Here is a 20,304-nt window from a genome sequence, read left to right on the forward strand (position 1 = left end):
TATACATGGTAAAATAAGAATATTGACTCACAGATTTCTGCTTAAAAGATCTGTAACTAAAAGCTCTTGACTGAACAAGGATAAGTTGAATCTCACCTTGTTTGTAAATAGGTTCATATAAACCATCTGAACAGGAAATGGCTGAAGGGAAATGCCTGGACGCCGGAGGGAGAAGGAGCAGTGTCAGTTCCTTGGACTCCACTGTATCATCAGGAGTTGGAAGTGTTGGTACCCAGACTGCTGTCCCAGATGATCCAGAGCAATTTGAAGTCATCAAGCAACAAAAGGAAATAATTGAACATGGGATAGAACTGTAAGCCCAGTATGACAGGAAAACTAAAGTTCACTAATAATAAAATGTATTGTTTTTTATGGTCTCACAGTCACACCTGTAGGGACACTTAAAAATTAATATTAATGCTGAAGACTCTTGTCTGCTGTTGTCAACAACCAGTGCTGGAGGCTCTTACAGTTAAAAGGAATTTCATAAAATCCTGGGTGGAGTGGAAGGAGTTTTCACAGCTTTCCATTTTGCTGGCTCAGTTCCACAAGAGTGTGTATGTCCAGAGAGAAATTGGTTTGAGGGGCACAGTTGTATTGCAGCTCTTACATGATTTGTTGTCCTTTGTTGAAATAGAGTTTGAAGATTTAAATCATTGTGCAGCTATGCTTTACTTCTTTTTCATTAATTTAGAAGTCTTCATGTCTGTAAATGCTAGAAAAAGGTCTTGAACAGCAACATTTTTAACATTTCATGCAAAGCCTCTAATTTTTAATGTTCAAAAAGGTGAGCTTTGGAGTTTTCCAGTAGTAACTTCTAAGTTATCAGCAATTCAATGTACCTTATGAGATGGAGCCTATTGTGTGATATAGGTAATAGATTTGTTGCACATTGTTAGCTTTTCCTAACTAGAAAGAAAAGACATGAACCTACAACACAGAATCTTTGATTTATGAGGACTCTGTAAAACATAAATTTTATAGACTGTGATATTTTTAATTGCATGTCAATTTTCCCATGTTTTTGTCTGAATAGGTTTAATAAAAAACCAAAGAGAGGAATACAGTATCTACAGGAGCAGGGAATGCTTGGCACTACAGCAGAGGACCTGGCACAATTCTTGCACCAAGAGGAACGCCTCTGCTCTGTAAGATTGCAGCACAATTAATACACTTAATTGTACCCAGTGCCTTTGGCCCTGTCCCTGGTGTGTGTGTGCCCTGCTCTGGAGTTCATACCTTAGAGAAATGAACGTGCAGGGCTCCTCATGGACACACCTAATGCCACAGCTCCCTAGTGAATACTGTGTGACAGTGAAGTGCTGGAGGGCTCCCCATCAATGGGATGTGCATTTTGCCTGTCCCTGGAGGCTGGCAGGACACAGAGTAGTGTCAGCTGCTGGCAGTCCCTTGCTCTGCTGTGTGTGCAACTGGGCACAGTTCAGCTTTGCCTGGCTCTGCAGTGATGCAGATCTTGCCTTTGGCAGCGAGGGAAGCAGGAATCTGCAGGCTGAGGGGCCATATCTGAGACCCCTGTCCCTCTCCACCCCTCCCCTGGCTGCTCTGCCCACTCTGCAGAGTGCCAGCTTTTCAGAGCTGACAGCTGTGCAACTCTTGGCCCAGAAACCCTCTTGCAGAGCTGGCACTTGGATTGCACAGTAATAACTGTCTCTTGTGTTTTTTAGACTCAAGTGGGGGAATTTCTTGGGGAAAGCAGCAAGTTTAACAAGGAAGTGATGTATGCCTATGTAGACCAGCTTGATTTCTGTGGAAAAGACTTTGTCTCTGCTCTGCGGATTTTTCTGGAAGGTTTTCGTCTGCCAGGGGAAGCCCAGAAGATTGATAGATTAATGGAGAAGTTTGCTGCTAGATACATTGAATGCAACCAAAGGTAATTCAAACCCTTGGCATCAGATCAGTGCCTAGAGAACATTCCCTGGCTGTACTGTGGTGTGGCCCTTAGGGGCAGGGGATGGATTTAGCTCTTACCAGGCCAAGAACTTGTGCAGGCTTCTGTGGAGAGATCTTGCTGCTCATATTGCATAGGAAGGATACTGATGCTTGCATTTCCTTAAATCCCAAGTACTTGCTAGAAGGAATTACTGGAAGTGGGAAGCCCCAAGTATGTTAAAATGCAACAGCTAATACAGAGACAATTTTAGACAAATGTAGATCAGTCGAGTATAAAAGACAGTATTAAGCAGTAGAAATGGCTAGAATTAAAACAGCTAATAGGATGTTACAATGCTTTTGCTTGCCTGTTAGATGTAGAACAAAATGTGTATATGTTATTTGATACCAAATAGACAAAGTTGCTATTGTTCCTAATGCAATCAGCACTGAAGTTTAGTCAGGCTTAATTAGTTCCCTTTCCTTAGTCCAGGGTTGTATCAGTGGGTTGGTTTTGTATCAATCTTTATGAAACTCTGTGAGTGAAAAATAAGCTGTCCTTTAACTTTTTAAAGATTATACATTATTATTCTTCAGGTAATGGGTAGGGAATGTACTTGAAAATCTCAGACACGTCTAGTTTTTAATATTGCAATGATGATGTGCTTTTTCCCTCCTTTTTTATTGTGCTTTAAGCTGCTTGGAGTTTGATGCATTTCTAATGGATAGCTTCAGTCTTTTTTGGCTCTTTGGTTGAATCCATAGCACTTCTGGGTATTTTTCTTGCATATGGAAATAGAGCTAATGGATTGAGGAATTGTGAGTCTATAAACCTGTTTTTTTTTTTCCTCCCTCAGGCAAACACTATTTGCTAGTGCAGACACTGCCTATGTTTTGGCATACTCCATTATAATGCTGACTACAGACTTGCACAGTCCACAGGTAGAAATTTAAAAAATCCAAACTTACAGGAGTTCAGATTTCCCTTGAACTTACATTCAAAATCTGATATCCAACTTATTCCTTCTTACAGGTAAAAAATAAAATGACAAAGGAGCAGTACATTAAAATGAATCGAGGAATCAATGACAGTAAAGACCTGCCAGAAGAGTATTTATCCACAATCTATGAAGAAATAGAAGGAAAGAAAATTGCAATGAAAGAGACAAAAGAATATGCAATTACAACCAAGTGTAGTAAACCAAGTAAGGAGGAACTTGAAACTGGGAAGACCACAGTGCTCTTGAGCTATGGCAGGAGCTTAGGGATGGCACAGTGTGTGCAGAGTCCTTGTGAAAATGCCCTGGGGCAATACCTGAAGTACATTGAGAAGGGTTGATAGAGGTACATGGAATGGAACTGGCTCAGTCACAATTTCACACTGCCTTGTGTGGTGGGAGCAGCTGTGTAGGTGCAGAGCAGTGCTAGAAACCAGAGCTCTTGGGGTTTTCAAACACGAGTGAGAGGAGTAACTCGGGGGGAGCTTACTTTGTAATTAACTTGTTTCTATGTTCTAGACAATGGGCTTGATTTAGGGTGGTTTTTTGTCTCCCTCCATAGTTCAGTGGCTGGGAGGTGTCACAGTCCTTACGATAGTGTTTGCAAACCAGAGAGATTCGAGAGTTATGATCTAGAGATTAGAGTCATGATCTATAGTCACCTCTCCTCACCCACACCAAACCAGGGCTTCTGTGTGTAGCATGCAGTAGAAACCAGTATCCCCAGCTGTACCCTATTTTTACTCACAAACTAACTTAATTCAAATTGCTGAATTCTGAGTCTTCAGCATAGGGGTTTTCTCAATCAAAATAGGAACAAAATTGATTTGCTTGAAAGTCGAAGTTGCACCCTGTAGTATAAGGATAAAGAAACACTAAGTTATTAATTTATTTATCATGTTGTTGAGTCTTGGTTTGTTTTGGGGATGAGCCTAAGAAGATACAGGATTTCCCACCCACTTTTTACAGGCAGAATGACATAATAGAGTTTGCACCTCTGACTTGGAACAATTAAGTAATAGCATGTGTTACATAGTAAAGGGCTGAATTAGTTATTTTGTACAAAGTAAAGTCTGAAGTTTGGATGTGGTTTTTAGTGCTGGACTTCCTTGCTTGCAGCCTGGGGCAGCCTCCTGACTTCTAAGATTTTGCAAGATTTCTAGCTTTAGATCTGATTTGCAATAGCTTTATTTAAGGTTTTGTGACACTCAGTGTGAAGAGGCAGAATATGCTCTTGTAAGAACAGCAAGCAATGTGTGTGTGTGGTGTTCCCCTTAGGTGTAGCTAATGAGAAGCAGCGGAGGTTGTTGTACAACTTGGAGATGGAGCAAATGGCAAAGACAGCCAAAGCCCTCATGGAGGCAGTGAGCCATGCAAAGGCACCTTTCACCAGTGCCACTCACCTGGACCATGTCAGACCCATGTTCAAAGTGAGTGGCAGGTTCTTACTATGAAAAGTTTTAAGCATGGGGGGAAGAAAAAGGGAAATTACTCTGAAGAGTTTGCTAATGCAACAGATGGACTCTTTGGATATATTTGGCTTCAGTAACCCAGTGTTTTGGGCTAAAGTTGTAAGAGACTTCTGAATTTAGTTTCTTCCTCTGTTTAGCTTGTGTGGACTCCACTGCTGGCAGCTTACAGTGTTGGCTTGCAGAACTGTGATGACACAGAAGTGGCATCCCTGTGTTTGGAAGGAATTCGCTGTGCCATTAGGATAGCCTGTATCTTTGGAATGCAGGTTGGTGCCAGACTTAGCCTGGGACTTGCTGAGGGTCATGTGGGCTCTGGGAGGCAGGTGAAGAATCACAAACAGCTTATACATAGAAGATGGAGTGTCTCATCTGCTTTCTTGAAATGGTAAAAGGTCGTGATGTAATCAAACATTTCTTCAACTCTGCTTTTCTTCTTCTTGCTGAATCTTCTATTAGGAGTGTTTGCTAACTGGCATCCTACATCCTTCAGCTGGAAAGTGTTCTAACAGTGCCAGCTAGGCAGAGAAGGAAGATTTGTAGGCAAGCTGCTTTCTCTGGATCTTTGGGGATTTGATTTTGATGCTTGTTTCTCTGTCCTGTAGCTTGAACGAGATGCTTATGTCCAGGCCCTTGCTCGTTTTTCCTTGCTGACTGCCAGTTCCAGCATTACAGAAATGAAACAGAAGAACATTGATACCATTAAGACACTCATTACAGTTGCTCACACAGATGGCAACTATCTTGGCAATTCTTGGCATGAGGTAAATCTTTATTAATTTAAAGAGTGAATGTGATGTCAAATCTTTTCTTCTGCTATCAGCTCCCAGAATCCTCTTTAAAATGTGAAGGAAGTGCATTATATTGTTAAGTTTGTTTTTGTTTTTTTTTTTAATATATGTATAAAAATAATGCACTGCATTTTTTTAAGACCCTGTGGAAATTGTGTGACAATATTGTAATTTTTGTATCTGCATTTGATATGGAATTGAAATTATATTAAAAAAATCTCATTTGGCTTCAGAAAATTCTGCATATAAAGTATTGTACTTTTATTTATGGAAACAAAAATATTCTAGCTCACAGGTCCAGATTTGTCTGTGCAATGTTTGGTGACATTTACACCATAAGCACGTGAAAAATCAGGGCTTAAATACTTTGGCGGATGATTGGTAAAGATGAGCTTTCAGGATTATATTTATTTTCTTAAAGCCTATTTTTCAGGAGCTGTTTTATCAACTTTAAATCTGTGCTGTTGCTAAAAGGAGCATTTCTGCTGCATTCTGTTCTCTGGCTCTAGTCTTGGCCTACATGGTATGAGCCAAAATGTGCTAGAGCTGCTCAGACCTGGCTCACAGCACACTCTGCTGAGTTGCTTGTGCCAGCCAAGGGATGTGGCCCTGGGGGAGGAAGAAGGAGGAGAGTCAATTTTGTGCCATGGCAAGCACAGCATTGGCATTTAAACTGTCCAGGCTGGAAACTCATTACTCAGGTGGTGAGAGCTGCAATGTTTCAGTCTTTTCATCTCTCTAGGACAATGAAGTCTCTAGAACATCAGCTCCAACTTGTTAATAGCCTTGAAAGTTGATTCTGTAAAAAGTAATAGAAAAAAAAAGGTGTCCTTTAGTAGTTAGAGATCCAGGTTAGATTTTGGAGCAGTGTTTATTTTATTCTTGTATTGGAATGATTCATGGTGGCTGATGATATTGAATGAACCACTCGATTTCATTTTCAGTTTTATTAGTAATGTTTTAGCTCCATCAGAGCTGTTATCATGGCCAAAGTTGTTTGAATGGTTGGAGAACCTGGGAAGGTCATAAATATTAAATACAAATATATGTTAAGAATAAAAAGATGGTGGTGTGCAGAAACACAATATTTCTTTTGGTTTTAGATCTTGAAATGCATTAGCCAGCTGGAGCTGGCACAGCTCATAGGAACTGGTGTGAAAACTCGGTATTTGTCTGGCTCTGGGCGTGACAGGGAAGGCAGCATCAAGGGCTATGCCTCTGCAGGAGAGGACTTCATGAGCCTGGGATTAGGTAAGATTCTTAATCCTGAGCTTCACAAAGATGCACATACAAGTGGAGTAAGGGTGTTAAAGAATCCTCAATGTTCTAACATACTCAAATATATTTACTTGCTTCCAGGGGAAGCTGTGTTGGATTAATGAAACTGTGTATTCCAATATGTGTTTATAATTACCAAATCTCTTCTAACTTTGGAATTAGGTTAAGCTATTTGATAACTATTCCAGATTTATTTGTTGGAATATGTTGTCAAAACTGTTTTACCATACAAAGTCATGGTTTAGTTAGAAGTATTAATTAATAGAAAAAAGAGCCATTTATTTTTAGGAATTAATAGATATTTCGATAACTGACAATTGGATTTGCAAAGGAATTTCTTATCTCTGAGTGTTGAGCTTACTGTTCTAGCTCCTATTGCTTCTGCAGTGTGTACAAGAAACAAACCTTAGATTTTAGGCTGTAAATTAGACAGACAAGGCAAGTTGCCTTAATCTTTGTAAAACCACTAAGGAAACAATTTAATTTTAAAAAACTCTGGAGCGGATGCTATATATGATGATTACAATAAATACAGAACTGTATTCAGCATTAACTGTTTGTAGCTGACTTAGAGTTCATATTTTAAAATAGTATTTTATCTGTACCAATTTTATGAACAATATCATATCATCTTAACCTAATAAATACAATGATTATTTGTGTAATGATAGGGCAATGGCACCATCTGCTCCATATAAATTACACGGTGACTAGAAGTAATAGTCACTTCCCTTTGTCAACTTGTTTGATATTGGAGTTAATATGAAATCGTTATTTCCTGATGACAAATACTGATTCTGATGGATTTATTGCAGGGAACCTCGTTGGGAGTGGGGCTGACAAACGGCACATGGCGAGCATCCAGGAGTCTGTGGGGGAGACCAGCTCCCAGAGTGTGGTGGTAGCAGTGGACAGGTACTGAGAATGGAACCTAAACCATCATGTGTCATCTGCCCTTCTGAAATGTTGTCTAAAGACATGCTTCTGTCCTAAGCTATGAATGGGAGTTCTTAGTAACTACTGATGCAATTGTGCAAGTCTGCACAATCATATATTCAGACTTGCAGTATTTATTCTAATCATTAATGTGTCTATCACCACATCAAAGTCCAGAACATTTGGGAGTGTTCTCTGCTTTATCAGTGCTCTGTATGGACCACTATCAGCAGTCTGAACTCCTCTCAAGACTGAACAGCTGAAGGGGAAGAAGGGACAACAGTGCATCCCTAGTCTTTCTCCTGTCTGTTTTGACAGCCACAGCCAGCCATATTCTCAGAGGATGTAAAGATCAAAGGTGGCTGATAACAAGTAAAGTCTTGTAGCAAAACTTTCTTATTGTTTATTGTCCCCATGAAATTTAACATGCTGTCACCTAAGTGAGTGTTCCAGCTTAACTTGGCCTGGCTAAACTTGTGAGCCTGTGCCTGTTCCTGCAGCAGGGCAGGAGCACGGCAGACTGTGCCTGGGTGCAGGAAGGAGGATGCATAGACTAAGGATGCATGTAGTGCTGCCAAGGAGCAAGAATACAGGAGGTGCAGAGTTCATGGCAAGGACTGTGGAGTACCTCCAGGTGTGCTGGACTGTTCCTCAGCACTGAGCTGTGACGGACTCCTGTGGACTCGCAGCTGAAACCCCAACTCTGTGTTTGTTGTAGGATATTCACGGGCTCCACGAGGCTGGACGGCAATGCCATAGGTAGGTGAGGGGGGTGCCAGGGCCCCTGGCACGGGGGCAGCCTGGCTCACACTGCCCTGTCCCCTGCAGTGGACTTTGTGCGCTGGCTGTGCGCCGTGTCCATGGACGAGCTGGCGTCCCCGCACCAGCCGCGCATGTTCAGCCTGCAGAAGATCGTGGAGATCTCCTATTACAACATGAACCGCATCCGCCTGCAGTGGTCCAGGATCTGGCACGTCATTGGAGATCACTTCAATAAGGTGCTTGTACAAATCAGCTGACACTACATCAAGAGAGGGACTTCTTGAATCAGCTTTTCCCTTCTGTGTTGTTAGTGGCTTGAACTCTGATATTGAAAAGAATTCCATTTCGAGGCACCTATTTAAAAATCTAATGTGTTCAAATAGAAATGTTTATAGGAATGATCTTGAATTAAATAATCTTCATTATGTGATTTGGTATTTTTGTAGGTTTTTTTTGTCTTTTCCTTTGGATAAAATGCCAAATCAGTTTTCCTCTAGAATGTGTACAGGTGATCCTGGAACAACAGTTGTTTTCCTTAGGAAATTGAATCATGTTAGGATGGGATCTTTGTAACCAAAGATTTCATTAATTTTATTGTATTGTACTGTATTTTAATTTTAGCATCTAGCTGGCTATTATAGTTCTGCTTTGATGCATTCAGAATCCATGGGTCTGTTTAGATGGATGAAATGACAGAAAGCCCCCTTCAACAAGAACCCCTTCTTTCCCAAGTATCTGAACACTAAAATGTGATAGCAATGTTGAGTGTGTTAGTTAAGAAATGACACATTAACTGATAAGTGTTTGAAAATATGCTTTTCTTCTAGGTTGGGTGTAACCCTAATGAAGATGTTGCCATCTTTGCTGTAGACTCATTAAGGCAGCTGTCAATGAAATTTCTTGAGAAGGGAGAGTTAGCCAACTTCCGCTTCCAGAAAGACTTCCTAAGGCCTTTTGAGCATATTATGAAGAAAAACAGGTGTGAGCACTGCAATTTCTGCTTTAGCTTGCTTTAGTCCCATTTAAGGATGTCACTTGGTGTGGGTTAGATGATCATGTACAGGGAGGTGGGGCAGTTACTTTGTGCCAGTGTAAAGCAGTCTTGCTTTCCTTTCTCTTCTTTATTTTTTAAGATCTCCGACCATTCGAGACATGGTGATCCGCTGTATTGCTCAGATGGTCAACTCCCAAGCTGGTAACATTCGTTCAGGCTGGAAAAATATCTTTGCAGTCTTTCATCAAGCAGCATCAGACCATGATGGGAATATTGTAGAGCTGGCCTTTCAGACTACAGCACACATAGTTAGTAAGTAATGCTTGACAGATGTATGCACCCAAATCAGCTTGGCTGCTGTGAGTCTGCTTCAAAAGGCTTGTCTGAATAAGGGTTTTGTATTTCCAGGCAAGTAAACACACAACCTTGCAGGCAGACTTTAAACTCTGCAGCTGGGTAATACCCTTGAAGTCTCCTGAATGCTATGGACAGGACTAACTAGATACAGATATTCTGCTGTAGAACCTTGCAATGTGGTTGGTGAGGTGGGACAGGGAAGAATGCAAGAGAGGGCAAAGAACCATATTTAATGTAGATCTGGTCCTTTCATGTCTGTCATAGCAGTATACCATGGGTGACATGCCTAGACTGATGCAGTTTATCTATGAATTTTAGTATCAATAAATTGTAAAAAGTTCATTTGTTTTGTTTTTCACAGCAAATATTTTTCAGCAGCATTTTCCAGCAGCAATTGACTCCTTTCAGGATGCAGTAAAATGCCTCTCTGAGTTTGCCTGCAATGTTGCCTTCCCAGACACCAGCATGGAAGCCATCAGGCTTATTCGCTATTGTGCAAAATACGTCTCTGAAAGACCACAGGTATGTTTGAATTTTTACCCTGCTGCATCTTCATACTCTCTTCTACTGTTAAATGGAGATTCATCTACTAAGAAAGAGCCTTCATACTCAAACTTCAATTGCAAGTCTTTGTATTCAAAGCTTATTTGGATTTAGGAGAAATTTTGGTATTATGTAAGCAGTAAACTAGGGCTACTTAAGTAATCTTAAGTCTTTTAAGTCCAAATGGGAAATAACTGAATTAAATAGTCCTTAGTTTTTATTTTTGTGGTGTTAAGATGACTTGGAAAGCAGTGCTTCCTCTTCTGTCACTCTAGTTATGTCTAGTTCAGTTGGTTACAAACATGGTCATTCTTCTCCATCAGTCTGTTGTGTGAATAATGAATGCAATAATCACTGGCTGAGGAGAGCCTGGAGTTACATTGCAGTTGCATGTGCCCACTGTGTGCTGCATTCAGGGTATCAGAGACTTGTAGAACTGGTTTCTGCCAGTTTTAGATTTGCTTGTTACATGTGTATCAATTGTCTGTCATTGTTAAAATTGCTTTCTAAGAAGTCCAGAGCTCAGCAACTTGTAAGGCCTTTAGTTGGACTGAAATAAAAACAGATTGTTTATTTCCATATATGATTTCTAATATTTTTGCCAATAGTTACATCTCAGAGCTATACTTATATTTTGCAGGATTGGAGTGTTACAGTAGGAACTAAGCTAACTTTCCAAGTCTGTCTGCACCACTGGTACTATCTACATTTGTCACATAAAAGATTTTTAAGATAATTTTTCTTTTAATCTTTTTTTCCTGTTGATCTTCAAGGTATTAAGAGAATACACAAGTGATGACATGAATGTGGCTCCTGGGGACAGAGTGTGGGTCAGAGGATGGTTTCCTATTTTGTTTGAACTTTCTTGTATCATCAATCGTTGCAAGTTAGATGTTCGTACAAGGTAATAAAACTTTTCTTTTTTCCCTTTTTTCTTTTATTTTAATTAATTCGGTGAAGATATCACAGGAACAAATTTTAACATCTGTTCCTATACTTGTTTGGGTTTTTTGTAGAGGCTTAACAGTGATGTTTGAAATCATGAAGAGTTACGGGCATACCTTTGAAAAGCACTGGTGGCAAGACCTGTTTAGAATTGTCTTTCGGATTTTTGATAATATGAAACTCCCTGAACAACAAACAGAGGTAAAACCAAAAAAACCCAAAAAGCAAACATTCCCTAGAGTTGTGTTCTTAAGGACTCACACACCTGAGGCAGCAGTTTCTATTGACATCAGATATTGCCACCCCATACTGCCCCTGACTGAACTAAACACGTTCTGTGTTCTGCTGAGTCCTGTGGCATGAATGAAACTTGCCACAGTGTCCAGTGACCTGTGTGTGTCTGATTATTTTCAAGGAGAATGTTCTCCCTCTGTTGTGAACATGTACAGTTTTCTGAGCAGTGTTCATGTGACCAAATAAGTGCTTCTGACAAGACATCTGCAGTCGTGAGGCTTTCGTTCTGAGTTGTGTCTCTTCTTGACCAGCCATGTATAAGGCAAATATTGTCATCATGGAAGAATCCCCACAAAAGCAAAGACTTTTCATTTTCTGTCCCAGAAGTCAGAGTGGATGACCACGACGTGCAACCACGCCCTTTATGCCATCTGTGACGTGTTCACACAGTTCTATGAAGCTTTGCACGAGATCCTCCTTCCTGACATACTTGCACAGTTACACTGGTGTGTAAAACAAGGTACCTTATTTACCTGGATCTTCTGATTACATGTAGTTTTAAATGTTCAGTACTTAAGAAGGGGAAGGGTAACTGAATTTTGGAAGAATAAAATTAGGACATTATTTGTCCATTAGGACAATATGTGTCGCAGTAGATTGATACAATGTCTTGAATTTCTGAGCACTAATCTGTTTATTGAGTTAGACAACTTTTTTGTTACTGTGTTCATAATGGGCTCATGGTGTTACTGTGACAAAAACAAGCTTTTGCAGAATGGTGTCAATCTTCTGAACCTTCTGGCAACAACCTTTCTTGGTTTGACTGCAGTGATACATTACCTCCTTTATTTACACATACAGATATGTGCATGCATTCTGATTTTTTTATTTTTTCTTTATCAGTAAAAATTTTTAATGGAGCTGTAATAGGGAATACTTAATTTTTCATTGATATTGTAGAAGTTGCTAAATGTGGAACATTTATTTCACAGATAATGAGCAGTTGGCACGATCAGGTACAAACTGCCTAGAAAACCTGGTAATACTCAATGGACAGAAATTCAGCCCTGAAGTCTGGGGGCAGACATGCAATTGTATGCTAGAAATCTTCAAAACAACTATTCCTCATGTGTAAGTTCATAAGTTTAATTCTTCTATTGATACCCAATTCCAAAGCAACAATATTTACCTTCTTTGTTTATTGTTTTTTGTTGTTTTATTTCTTTAACTCTGTGAAGCTTGCTGACATGGAAGCCTGTAGGAATGGAGGAAGATTCATCTGAAAAACACTTGGTAAGAGTTGAAAGGTTTTGTAATAGGTTAGCTTTTGAAATATTCTGTTGTAGTTAATAAACTTGACAAGGAATTGACAGTAGATTGTATATTTTATTTGGTGTTATTGTAAAAAAGGATGTAAGGAATGGGGGGAGGAAGTCTTTGAATCTAGGATTAGAGAAGTCATCTGAAAAGTGATAGCTGGCTGGGAGTTAGTGTTTTGGATTGCTGGAATTGCTCTGCACTCTCTTCTAGGATTTGGACCTAGATCACCAGTCTTTAAGCAGCATGGATAAAAATGCTTCTGAAAGAGGACAAAGCCAATATTCAAATCCAACAGATGAGAGCTGGAAAGGTGGTCCTTATACCAGTAAGGAAAACACACAAGCTTTTTCAATGCACCTTTATTGCCAGTCTTAGTTCACTTCTGTAGTTCTCTACATAAAGTTTTGGGGCAGTTAAAATTTTTAAGTCTTTGCAATTTGTGTTTATGCCTTGCAGTGAGATTTTCTCTTTAGAAGATCATTCACAGCATTACTAAATATGAAATTGTCAAGGGGAATGTCATGTTTTGCTAGCCTGTTGTAAATGAATTGTCATGAATTGCTTCTGAAACTTGTGTTGCTCCATTTCATTAGACCAAAAACTATTTGCTGGCCTCCTGATCAAGTGTGTGGTACAGCTGGAGTTGATACAGACCATTGATAACATAGTGTTCTATCCAGCAACAAGCAAGAAGGAAGATGCTGAGCACATGGCTGCAGCTCAGGTAATGTCAGACTCACTTGTAACCTTGTTGTGACAGTAAAGCACAAATTATGGAGAGCTCTGACATGTTCACAAATACTCTTTTGCTGACTCTCAGCACTACCCTGATTGTGTGTGTAAACTCCTCTTAAGTTGTGAATTTTTTGTCTCAACACCTCCAGTGTTGCCTGATGGTCTGCCTGTTGTAGTATAATATTACCTTAATTTTTATTATCAGTATAGTAGATTATAGTTGTTTTTATCATGAATACGTAGTCATCAAAAATGGTTTCTGTTTGTTTGGGGAAAGCATTCTCTTCTGCTCATTAGACTGAGTGTCTTCATTTAGCCACAGCTGAGGCTCTGCTCAGTCTCTGGCTGTTTGCACAGGAAATGTTGCAGAAGTTCAAGTTCAGCAAGGTCAATGGTCAAGATTTCACTCATTGCCAACCTCAGAGATGTTCCTGTCCCTGAAAGTTCTGATTCTGGGTAGCAGTGCACAGTAGCTCTGGCTTGGCTGTTAATAAAACTCTAAGCTGGAAGTTCTGGCTAGTGCATTCAGATAGTGTTTTGGAGATTGGTCAGTGTTTTAAATTCCTAGTGAAATTAGCTAAACTATGCAATTTAACATGACCAAAGATGGGGAATTTCTACACTAGGCAACATTTAAACCCACATTGGTTTTGTTGTTCATTTTGATGTTTTCAGTATTCAGCAGACCTCCTACCCGGTCAGCTTCTAGAGAAGAGGAAATAATCTGTACTGTATTGCTGTGACTGCAATGTCTCAATAAGGAAGTTCTTCCCTTGCTCTTGAGTCTTATTTTCTTGTCAGTAACTAGGATTGATCATAACTTCTCTCTTCTTAAGTACCCTACTGAGAAGAGTGCAACTCTGATCTTTGACAGGACCACTCTGCTGTGTTGTACTGCATTGCACCTATAAATGCAATTAGAGTTACTGGAGTTTATGGCATGCACTCTCTCTCTCTGTCCCTCTCCCCCTGTTCTTTAGCGAGACACATTGGATGCAGATATCCACATTGACACAGAAGACCAAGGAATGTATAAACATATGTCTTCACATCACCTTTTTAAATTACTGGATTGTCTGCAAGAGTCTCACTCATTTTCAAAAGCCTTTAATTCAAATTATGAGCAGCGAACTGTGTTATGGAGAGCAGGTGAGGCTTTTATTTTTATTTGACAAAAATGCTGAACTGCACTTCTGGCTTTAAGTATCATGACACAACAAATTGCCATTGCAATCACCTCTAGAGTTTATTGGACAGTCACATGCTTTTATTGCTTGTCTCCTTCCTGATGACTTGAATAATTCTGTTTGCTAAATTATCTGCTTTTTTATTAAAGTAGAGCTACACGGCTGGTACTACTGTAGTTAAGTATCGTTCTAAATAAATCAGAACTCAATCAAAATGAAGGAGAAGGAAATACTGTTTGGACAAGAAATCATTACTGGTCACTAGTGCACATATTGTTGATAAAATTTATTTTTGGCCAATAACACCAGCTTTGGATGTTCCCTCTTGTCCTGTGTGGGACTGATTTCTAGGGTTCAAGGGTAAATCAAAACCCAACCTCCTAAAACAAGAGACCAGCAGCCTGGCGTGCTGCCTGAGGATCCTGTTCCGGATGTACGTGGACGAGAGGCGGCGGGAGGCGTGGGACGCCGTGCAGAGCCGGCTGCTCAGGTGGGACAGACAGACAGACAGACACACAGCCCTGCTGGGGGAACGGGGACACCCGGCCCTGCTGGGGGAGAGGGGACACCCGGCCCCGCTGGAGGAACGGGGACAAAAGAGTGCAGTATAAACTGTTGTACACCTGGAATTTAAACAAATGTAGAAAATTGTTCTAAATTAATATAAAAAGGTATTTGGGTGAGTTGGTACATAAAAGTTGAAAGAACTAATCTCTTATCAAATGTGAAGATCTCCCAACTTGCTCTTGGTACTAATATAGTGGATTCTGATCTACCAGCATGTTATGGACATGTTAATCTGCTTAGTCCTTCTTTAATTAAAAGAGTGTCCTAAAAATAGCCATAGTAAGTGGTACAGTTTGTACCTTGTGTTGACAATCTGCAGTAGGGACCAAAAATCTATTAATACAATGATACTTCTTCTTTAATCTGTGATGCTGAGCAGCAGATTTTTATGAAACCAGTCCAAATTTGGAGGGAGAGCTCTCTCGTGGTGCTGTTTCCTAAGCTGTCCCAATGTCAGGGTCAGGAAATAATGTTTGCAGGTTGAAATTGACAGCACTTCAATTACAAAATGTTTATCAGGCAGATTAATTTTCCTTTTCCTTCTCTGTCACCAACATGAAAAGCATTTCAGTTCAGTTATCTGGAACGATTCCTATTTTTCCAGAAAAAGCAAATTTTTGTAGTTAAAGTTGTTGCATGTGATTGAAAACTTTCCCCTGGAAGTGCATCTTGCTTGAAAACAAAGTACACTGAGAGGACAAACAGAGCATGTAATCAAAAACTTTCTAAGGGTTTTCTTTATGGTTTGTGTGAACTGTGCCATCTTTGCAGTGTGTGCAGTGAAGCCCTGGCATATTTTATTACTGTCAACTCAGAAAGCCACAGAGAAGCCTGGACCAATCTCCTGCTGTTGCTTTTAACAAAAACGCTAAAAATCAGTGATGATAAGGTAAGAGGCTGGAAGTCATTTGGGTATGTTTTTCATTCCTCCTTCAGCCTGGGTTCAATCTTTATTTCCACCCAGATTGGAGGTGGGAGGTTCCTCATGGCGAGCACTCTGCTTGCAGTGCAGCAGTGGCAGCTGCATTGTCTGCAGGCATTCTGCATTGTGGAAATGGGGCTGCATCCATGCAGTTCCCAGTTGTGTGGGAATGTGGATAGAATTACTGAACAGCTTTCATATAAAAGCCCAATGAGTGTGCAGTAAGGGAGAGGCTTATGTTATATTAGAGCTGCACAGGAATGGTAGGGAATGTAAAATTGGAATTCCAGTTTCCTTTACAGCAATGGCAAGAATAATTTTCAGGATCTTGGCCCTTTTGAGGAAAAGGGAATGCAGGTATTCATATTGCCACAAATAGACCCTGATACTACCTCTATGCTGAGAAGTCACTGAGCCCTGACTCTGTTTAGGGAGTAACACCAAAGCAGGGCCTGTGTTTGCTGCTGCCACAAACAGCACAGAGCTCGGAGCTCGGGGCCGTCGGGAGGGCTTGGGTGAGACCTGGTGTTTGGTGCAGCCATGAACGTGTCAGCACTTTTTATTTTGCTCTAGCCATGGAGAATGACGCTGTGTTTCTGTATCTTGGCTAGTTCAGGGCACATGCTTCCACCTACTACCCGTACCTGTGTGAGATCATGCAGTTCGACCTGATCCCTGAGCTGCGCGCCGTGCTGCGCAAGTTCTTCCTGCGCATCGGGCTGGTCTTCAACATCTGCAGCACGGAGCAGCACACACATCTGGCAGCGACCTGCCCTCCTGCCAGCTCTCAGTGAGCCTCTCAACTGCTCCTGTACGTAAAGCTGTGTCCAGAGATGCATTGGAGTGGAAGGGAAAAAATGGCACCCTGGTGTATCACCACCACAGGAGCAAATGATTCTTACAGTGGCATTTGGGAACGAGGCAAAGAATCCTGTTCTGTCCATCCTACAGAAGTGTCAGCAGTTTTTTTAAAATTATTGCTTACAGAGTCAATGCAGTAGGTGTGCAGTCTCTCTGTTTCAATGCTAATCATTTGTATGATCCAGTATGTCTCTTCTAGTCTTTTATGCACTGCCCAGTCTTTCATCCCAGCTAGAGCTGATGAATCAGCTGGATCTCCACAGAAGTTATGCCCCTTGGAACTAATGACTGTATTTGTGTAGCCTTGTGATGTTGGCAAGTGTTCATAATAAACTCGACTGCGGTGGCCAATGACCACCCGAGATCCCTCTGGGTTTTCCTTTGTGTCCAGGACAGCCCAGGCAGGGAACTGAGCTGTTGCAGTGGAACAGCCTGTAGGATATTTGGAGAAGGTTTTCCTCCTGTCTAGCAAACGACTTAAAATTTTTTTGAATCTCAGTACTGCATCTTCTGAGACTTATTTTTAGTTTTATGGAAGACTTTACATCAGGAGCACCAACAGCATCGACTCCTTTAGCTTATTAGGCTCGAGTTAAAGGCATTTAAGAAAAAGAAAAGCCTTTCCTTTTCCTTTCATACATTGGCAGATCATAGAGCATACACAGGAACATCAAAAACAAGGCTCAGAACAGACAAACCCACCTTTTTGACCCTTGAATATAATGTATTTAGCAGTGATGGTGACTGCTTAGCAAAAAGTCCAGTCCTTGTGTTAACTCTCCTTGTGTTTGTCTCCTTTTACTGCAGATCTGCAAGTTCTGATTTGTCATTTTGTGCAAATGTTTTTTGTTCTCAACTCTTAGTTCCTAGCAGCATCTAAAAAAACCCAGAATTTCCAGAAAACTGCTCTAGCAAAATTAAACAACTTTGTTAATGTGCTCTAAGTTACCAACACAATCCTGTGCTTTGAAGGCTACCTGTGAAGCAAAATGTGACATGACACCACAGCTTTGCTTGCCTGAGAGTTTTCTTTCTTTCCTTGAAATGCATCAGGTTTCTGTGACATTGTTTCCATGACAGAATGCTGTCTTGACCTTTGAAATAATTTTAAATTTCAAGTTTCAAGACTTCTCTAAACCAGGAAAGTATGGCAGGATGGGAGGAGAGGCTCCACTTCCTAAAATAATGTAAAGTGTTATATTAACTGCTGTGCTATCCAGAGTAGCAAACTTCAAATATTAACAGTATTTAAAGAAAAAAATAAAACAACAAACAGCAACAACAACCTACCTACTTGAATGGAGCTAAGTGTATAATATTATTTTGATTTTTGAGTTGAGTTTCCTGGTAGGATGGCCTCAGGTGAGGTTGTCTTGGGATATGCTGCTCTGAGCTGCTGGGAATGTGCTGTCTTTGGAGGGTTTTTTTTGGTTGTTGTTTTTGTTTATTTGTTTGGTTTGTTTTTGTGATCTTTTTCCAAAGGGTTTTTATGGTGCTTCTCAATGCATCAGTTTATCCTGTGTAAGCATTGTTTGGGGAAGGTTTTACAGTCAATAGTAGGGACAAAGCTTTCACAGTTTATTTTTACTTTTTATTTTTAACCAAAGAAAAGTGGTAGTTGTGGCTCTTTGACTTTTAAATGCCCATGAGGTTAAATCTCTACACTGCTATTTAGTAGAAGGGAGTGAATGGCTTTATATGACAATAGGAGAAGACTGAAAAAAAAGCAATGCTGGTATTTAACTTGCTGCATTTGAAATATCCTTTTGCGTTGCACCTGGTGTAGCTGCTCATTCCCTTGGGTTTGTCACTACATTGGGTACTGCAGAAAATGAAGTATTTATTTAAATTCTATTTAAATCTGTAATAATATGCTATTCTTTTTCTTCTGGTCGTAGGTAGTCCTAAGGAAAATGTTTGAACCGTTATTTTTCAGATTTGGAATGTGTCACTGCCTCATGGAATGTGTTCCCTCATGTCCCATCAGACACACCTGGCCCAGCTGCATGTTCCTCTGTGTGTCACAGGTTTGAAAGCCCTACAGTCATGTCTTGAAACAAGTCTCAATTTTGAGGTCTTAAATGACTTCACATTTGCTTCATGGGCTTTCTTTACTGTAAGGGGCAGCATTTGTGCTCTCTCTGCACATAGGGTAAGGATGTTTAATTCATGCTTCCTTTCAGCCCTTGGTCTGAGACTGTTCTTTTCCTTACTGAAAAGCTTTTGTTGTGTTTAAACCAGTTACAAACTGCTGAAGTTGGGTGTGTTACACCCAGCCATGCCATGCAGTGCATGGAGGAGAAGGGGGCCTGGGATGCCAGTGCATTGTCAGAGGCTCCCTGTCCCCTGCTGCAGGCATTGTCCCCATGACAGCAATAATGGGGCTGTGTTCAGGGCACTCTGCACCGCTTGGTTTGCTCAGTCAGGAGGAGCCGAGCGCAGCGGCTCCAGTGCAGCGGCTCCAGTGCAGCTCAGCGCTCCTGCAGTGCTGCCAGGCGCTTCTCTCCTCTCCTGCACTCACACGGGGCTGGTTCACCGGCTGCAGGGGAGGGACCGGCCAGTGCAGGCAGCCGGAGAAAGGCACCCTTGGCTGGGTTGTGCCAGAGGGATCTGCAGCTCCTGTGCCTGCGCTGCCACGAACACTGGGACTGCACGCGGTTTGTTTGGCACGGGTCATTGCAGACCTCCCGAGGGAAGGGAGGAAACCCTAAATCCTCCCTTTGGTGGTGATTTAAAAGTCCCTTCACGCTGCTTCTGTTGTGTCTTACCGTCCAGGGAAAGGTTGTTTCTACAGCAGTTTGTTATCCGTGTCTGGTACCTCACCTTCTAAACTGTAAACAGAACAATCTAAGCCAATGTCCTCTACTACAACCAGCACCCCCCATTTTAGCTCAGTCTTACTATTCCGGAAAAACGATTAAAAATAGTAATTCTGTCAAAAGTGCATCTCCCTTCAATCTGTAACTTCGGTTTGTTCAGCACCTTTGTTTAAAATGTATGTTTTCACATATTTAAAACACCTGAGTTTTAATATCTCTGTATTAAGTGCATTTACTATCGATAATTTAAAGACCATTCCTTGCCAATGGATGTATAGAGTTCTGAGAGAATACCAAAATTATATAATATGATAAACTATGTAAAGTTTTCTACATGAAAATACGATGTATAATAGTTATAATATTCCATGCTTTAATCAAGTAATAAATCAATAAAGTTTTACGAAGTGTTGCTTTTTTGCTCAGGTGGTTCCTTAAGCGGCTCAAAGCCTTCGGCGTCACTCGGGCTTCTCTGCGGGGTTCGGGGATTCCGGTTCGTGTTTTATACCGCCCGCACGCTCCGTCCTCGTCCGTGCTCCGCCGCGGGGCCGGGGCCGGGCCCGGGCCCGTTCCCTTGGCGGTGCCGGGGCTCCGGCCGGACCCCGCTCGCCCCCGGCCCAGCTCGCCCCCGTTCCGGGGCTCCGGCCGGGCCCCGCTCGCCCCCATTCCGGGGCGGGGCGAGGCCGGCGCGCTACG

At 41.2% G+C, this 20,304-nt stretch overlaps 1 protein-coding gene across 3 annotated transcripts in view; it reads left to right on the top strand.

Annotated features, from left to right (window-relative positions):
- ARFGEF2 (ARF guanine nucleotide exchange factor 2) overlaps nt 1-20,020 on the top strand; it is a 32,925-nt gene extending 12,905 nt beyond the window's left edge. The window contains exons 14-40 of one of the 3 annotated variants that reach the window (XM_088175135.1): nt 112-313; nt 1,037-1,148; nt 1,686-1,891; nt 2,748-2,832; nt 2,924-3,095; nt 4,167-4,318; nt 4,498-4,626; nt 4,963-5,121; nt 6,252-6,399; nt 7,242-7,341; nt 8,081-8,121; nt 8,191-8,360; nt 8,952-9,103; nt 9,258-9,430; nt 9,837-9,997; nt 10,792-10,922; nt 11,035-11,164; nt 11,582-11,717; nt 12,190-12,328; nt 12,436-12,490; nt 12,728-12,842; nt 13,111-13,241; nt 14,233-14,401; nt 14,791-14,929; nt 15,778-15,895; nt 16,540-16,739; nt 18,688-20,020. In XM_088175135.1, the coding sequence (XP_088031261.1) occupies nt 112-313; nt 1,037-1,148; nt 1,686-1,891; nt 2,748-2,832; nt 2,924-3,095; nt 4,167-4,318; nt 4,498-4,626; nt 4,963-5,121; nt 6,252-6,399; nt 7,242-7,341; nt 8,081-8,121; nt 8,191-8,360; nt 8,952-9,103; nt 9,258-9,430; nt 9,837-9,997; nt 10,792-10,922; nt 11,035-11,164; nt 11,582-11,717; nt 12,190-12,328; nt 12,436-12,490; nt 12,728-12,842; nt 13,111-13,241; nt 14,233-14,401; nt 14,791-14,929; nt 15,778-15,895; nt 16,540-16,722 (3,608 nt within the window). In that variant the 3' untranslated portion in view covers nt 16,723-16,739; nt 18,688-20,020. Of the gene's footprint in view, nt 1-111; nt 314-1,036; nt 1,149-1,685; nt 1,892-2,747; nt 2,833-2,923; nt 3,096-4,166; nt 4,319-4,497; nt 4,627-4,962; nt 5,122-6,251; nt 6,400-7,241; nt 7,342-8,080; nt 8,122-8,190; nt 8,361-8,951; nt 9,104-9,257; nt 9,431-9,836; nt 9,998-10,791; nt 10,923-11,034; nt 11,165-11,581; nt 11,718-12,189; nt 12,329-12,435; nt 12,491-12,727; nt 12,843-13,110; nt 13,242-14,232; nt 14,402-14,790; nt 14,930-15,777 lie in introns of all 3 variants that reach the window. The other 2 variants (XM_088175134.1, XM_088175132.1) reach the window with 2 other exon arrangements.
- Nucleotides 20,021-20,304: the final 284 nt, after the last annotated feature.

This window comes from Sturnus vulgaris, chromosome 17 (assembly GCF_052056855.1).
Source record: "Sturnus vulgaris isolate bStuVul1 chromosome 17, bStuVul1.hap1, whole genome shotgun sequence".
Classification (NCBI taxonomy): Eukaryota; Metazoa; Chordata; class Aves; order Passeriformes; family Sturnidae; genus Sturnus; species Sturnus vulgaris.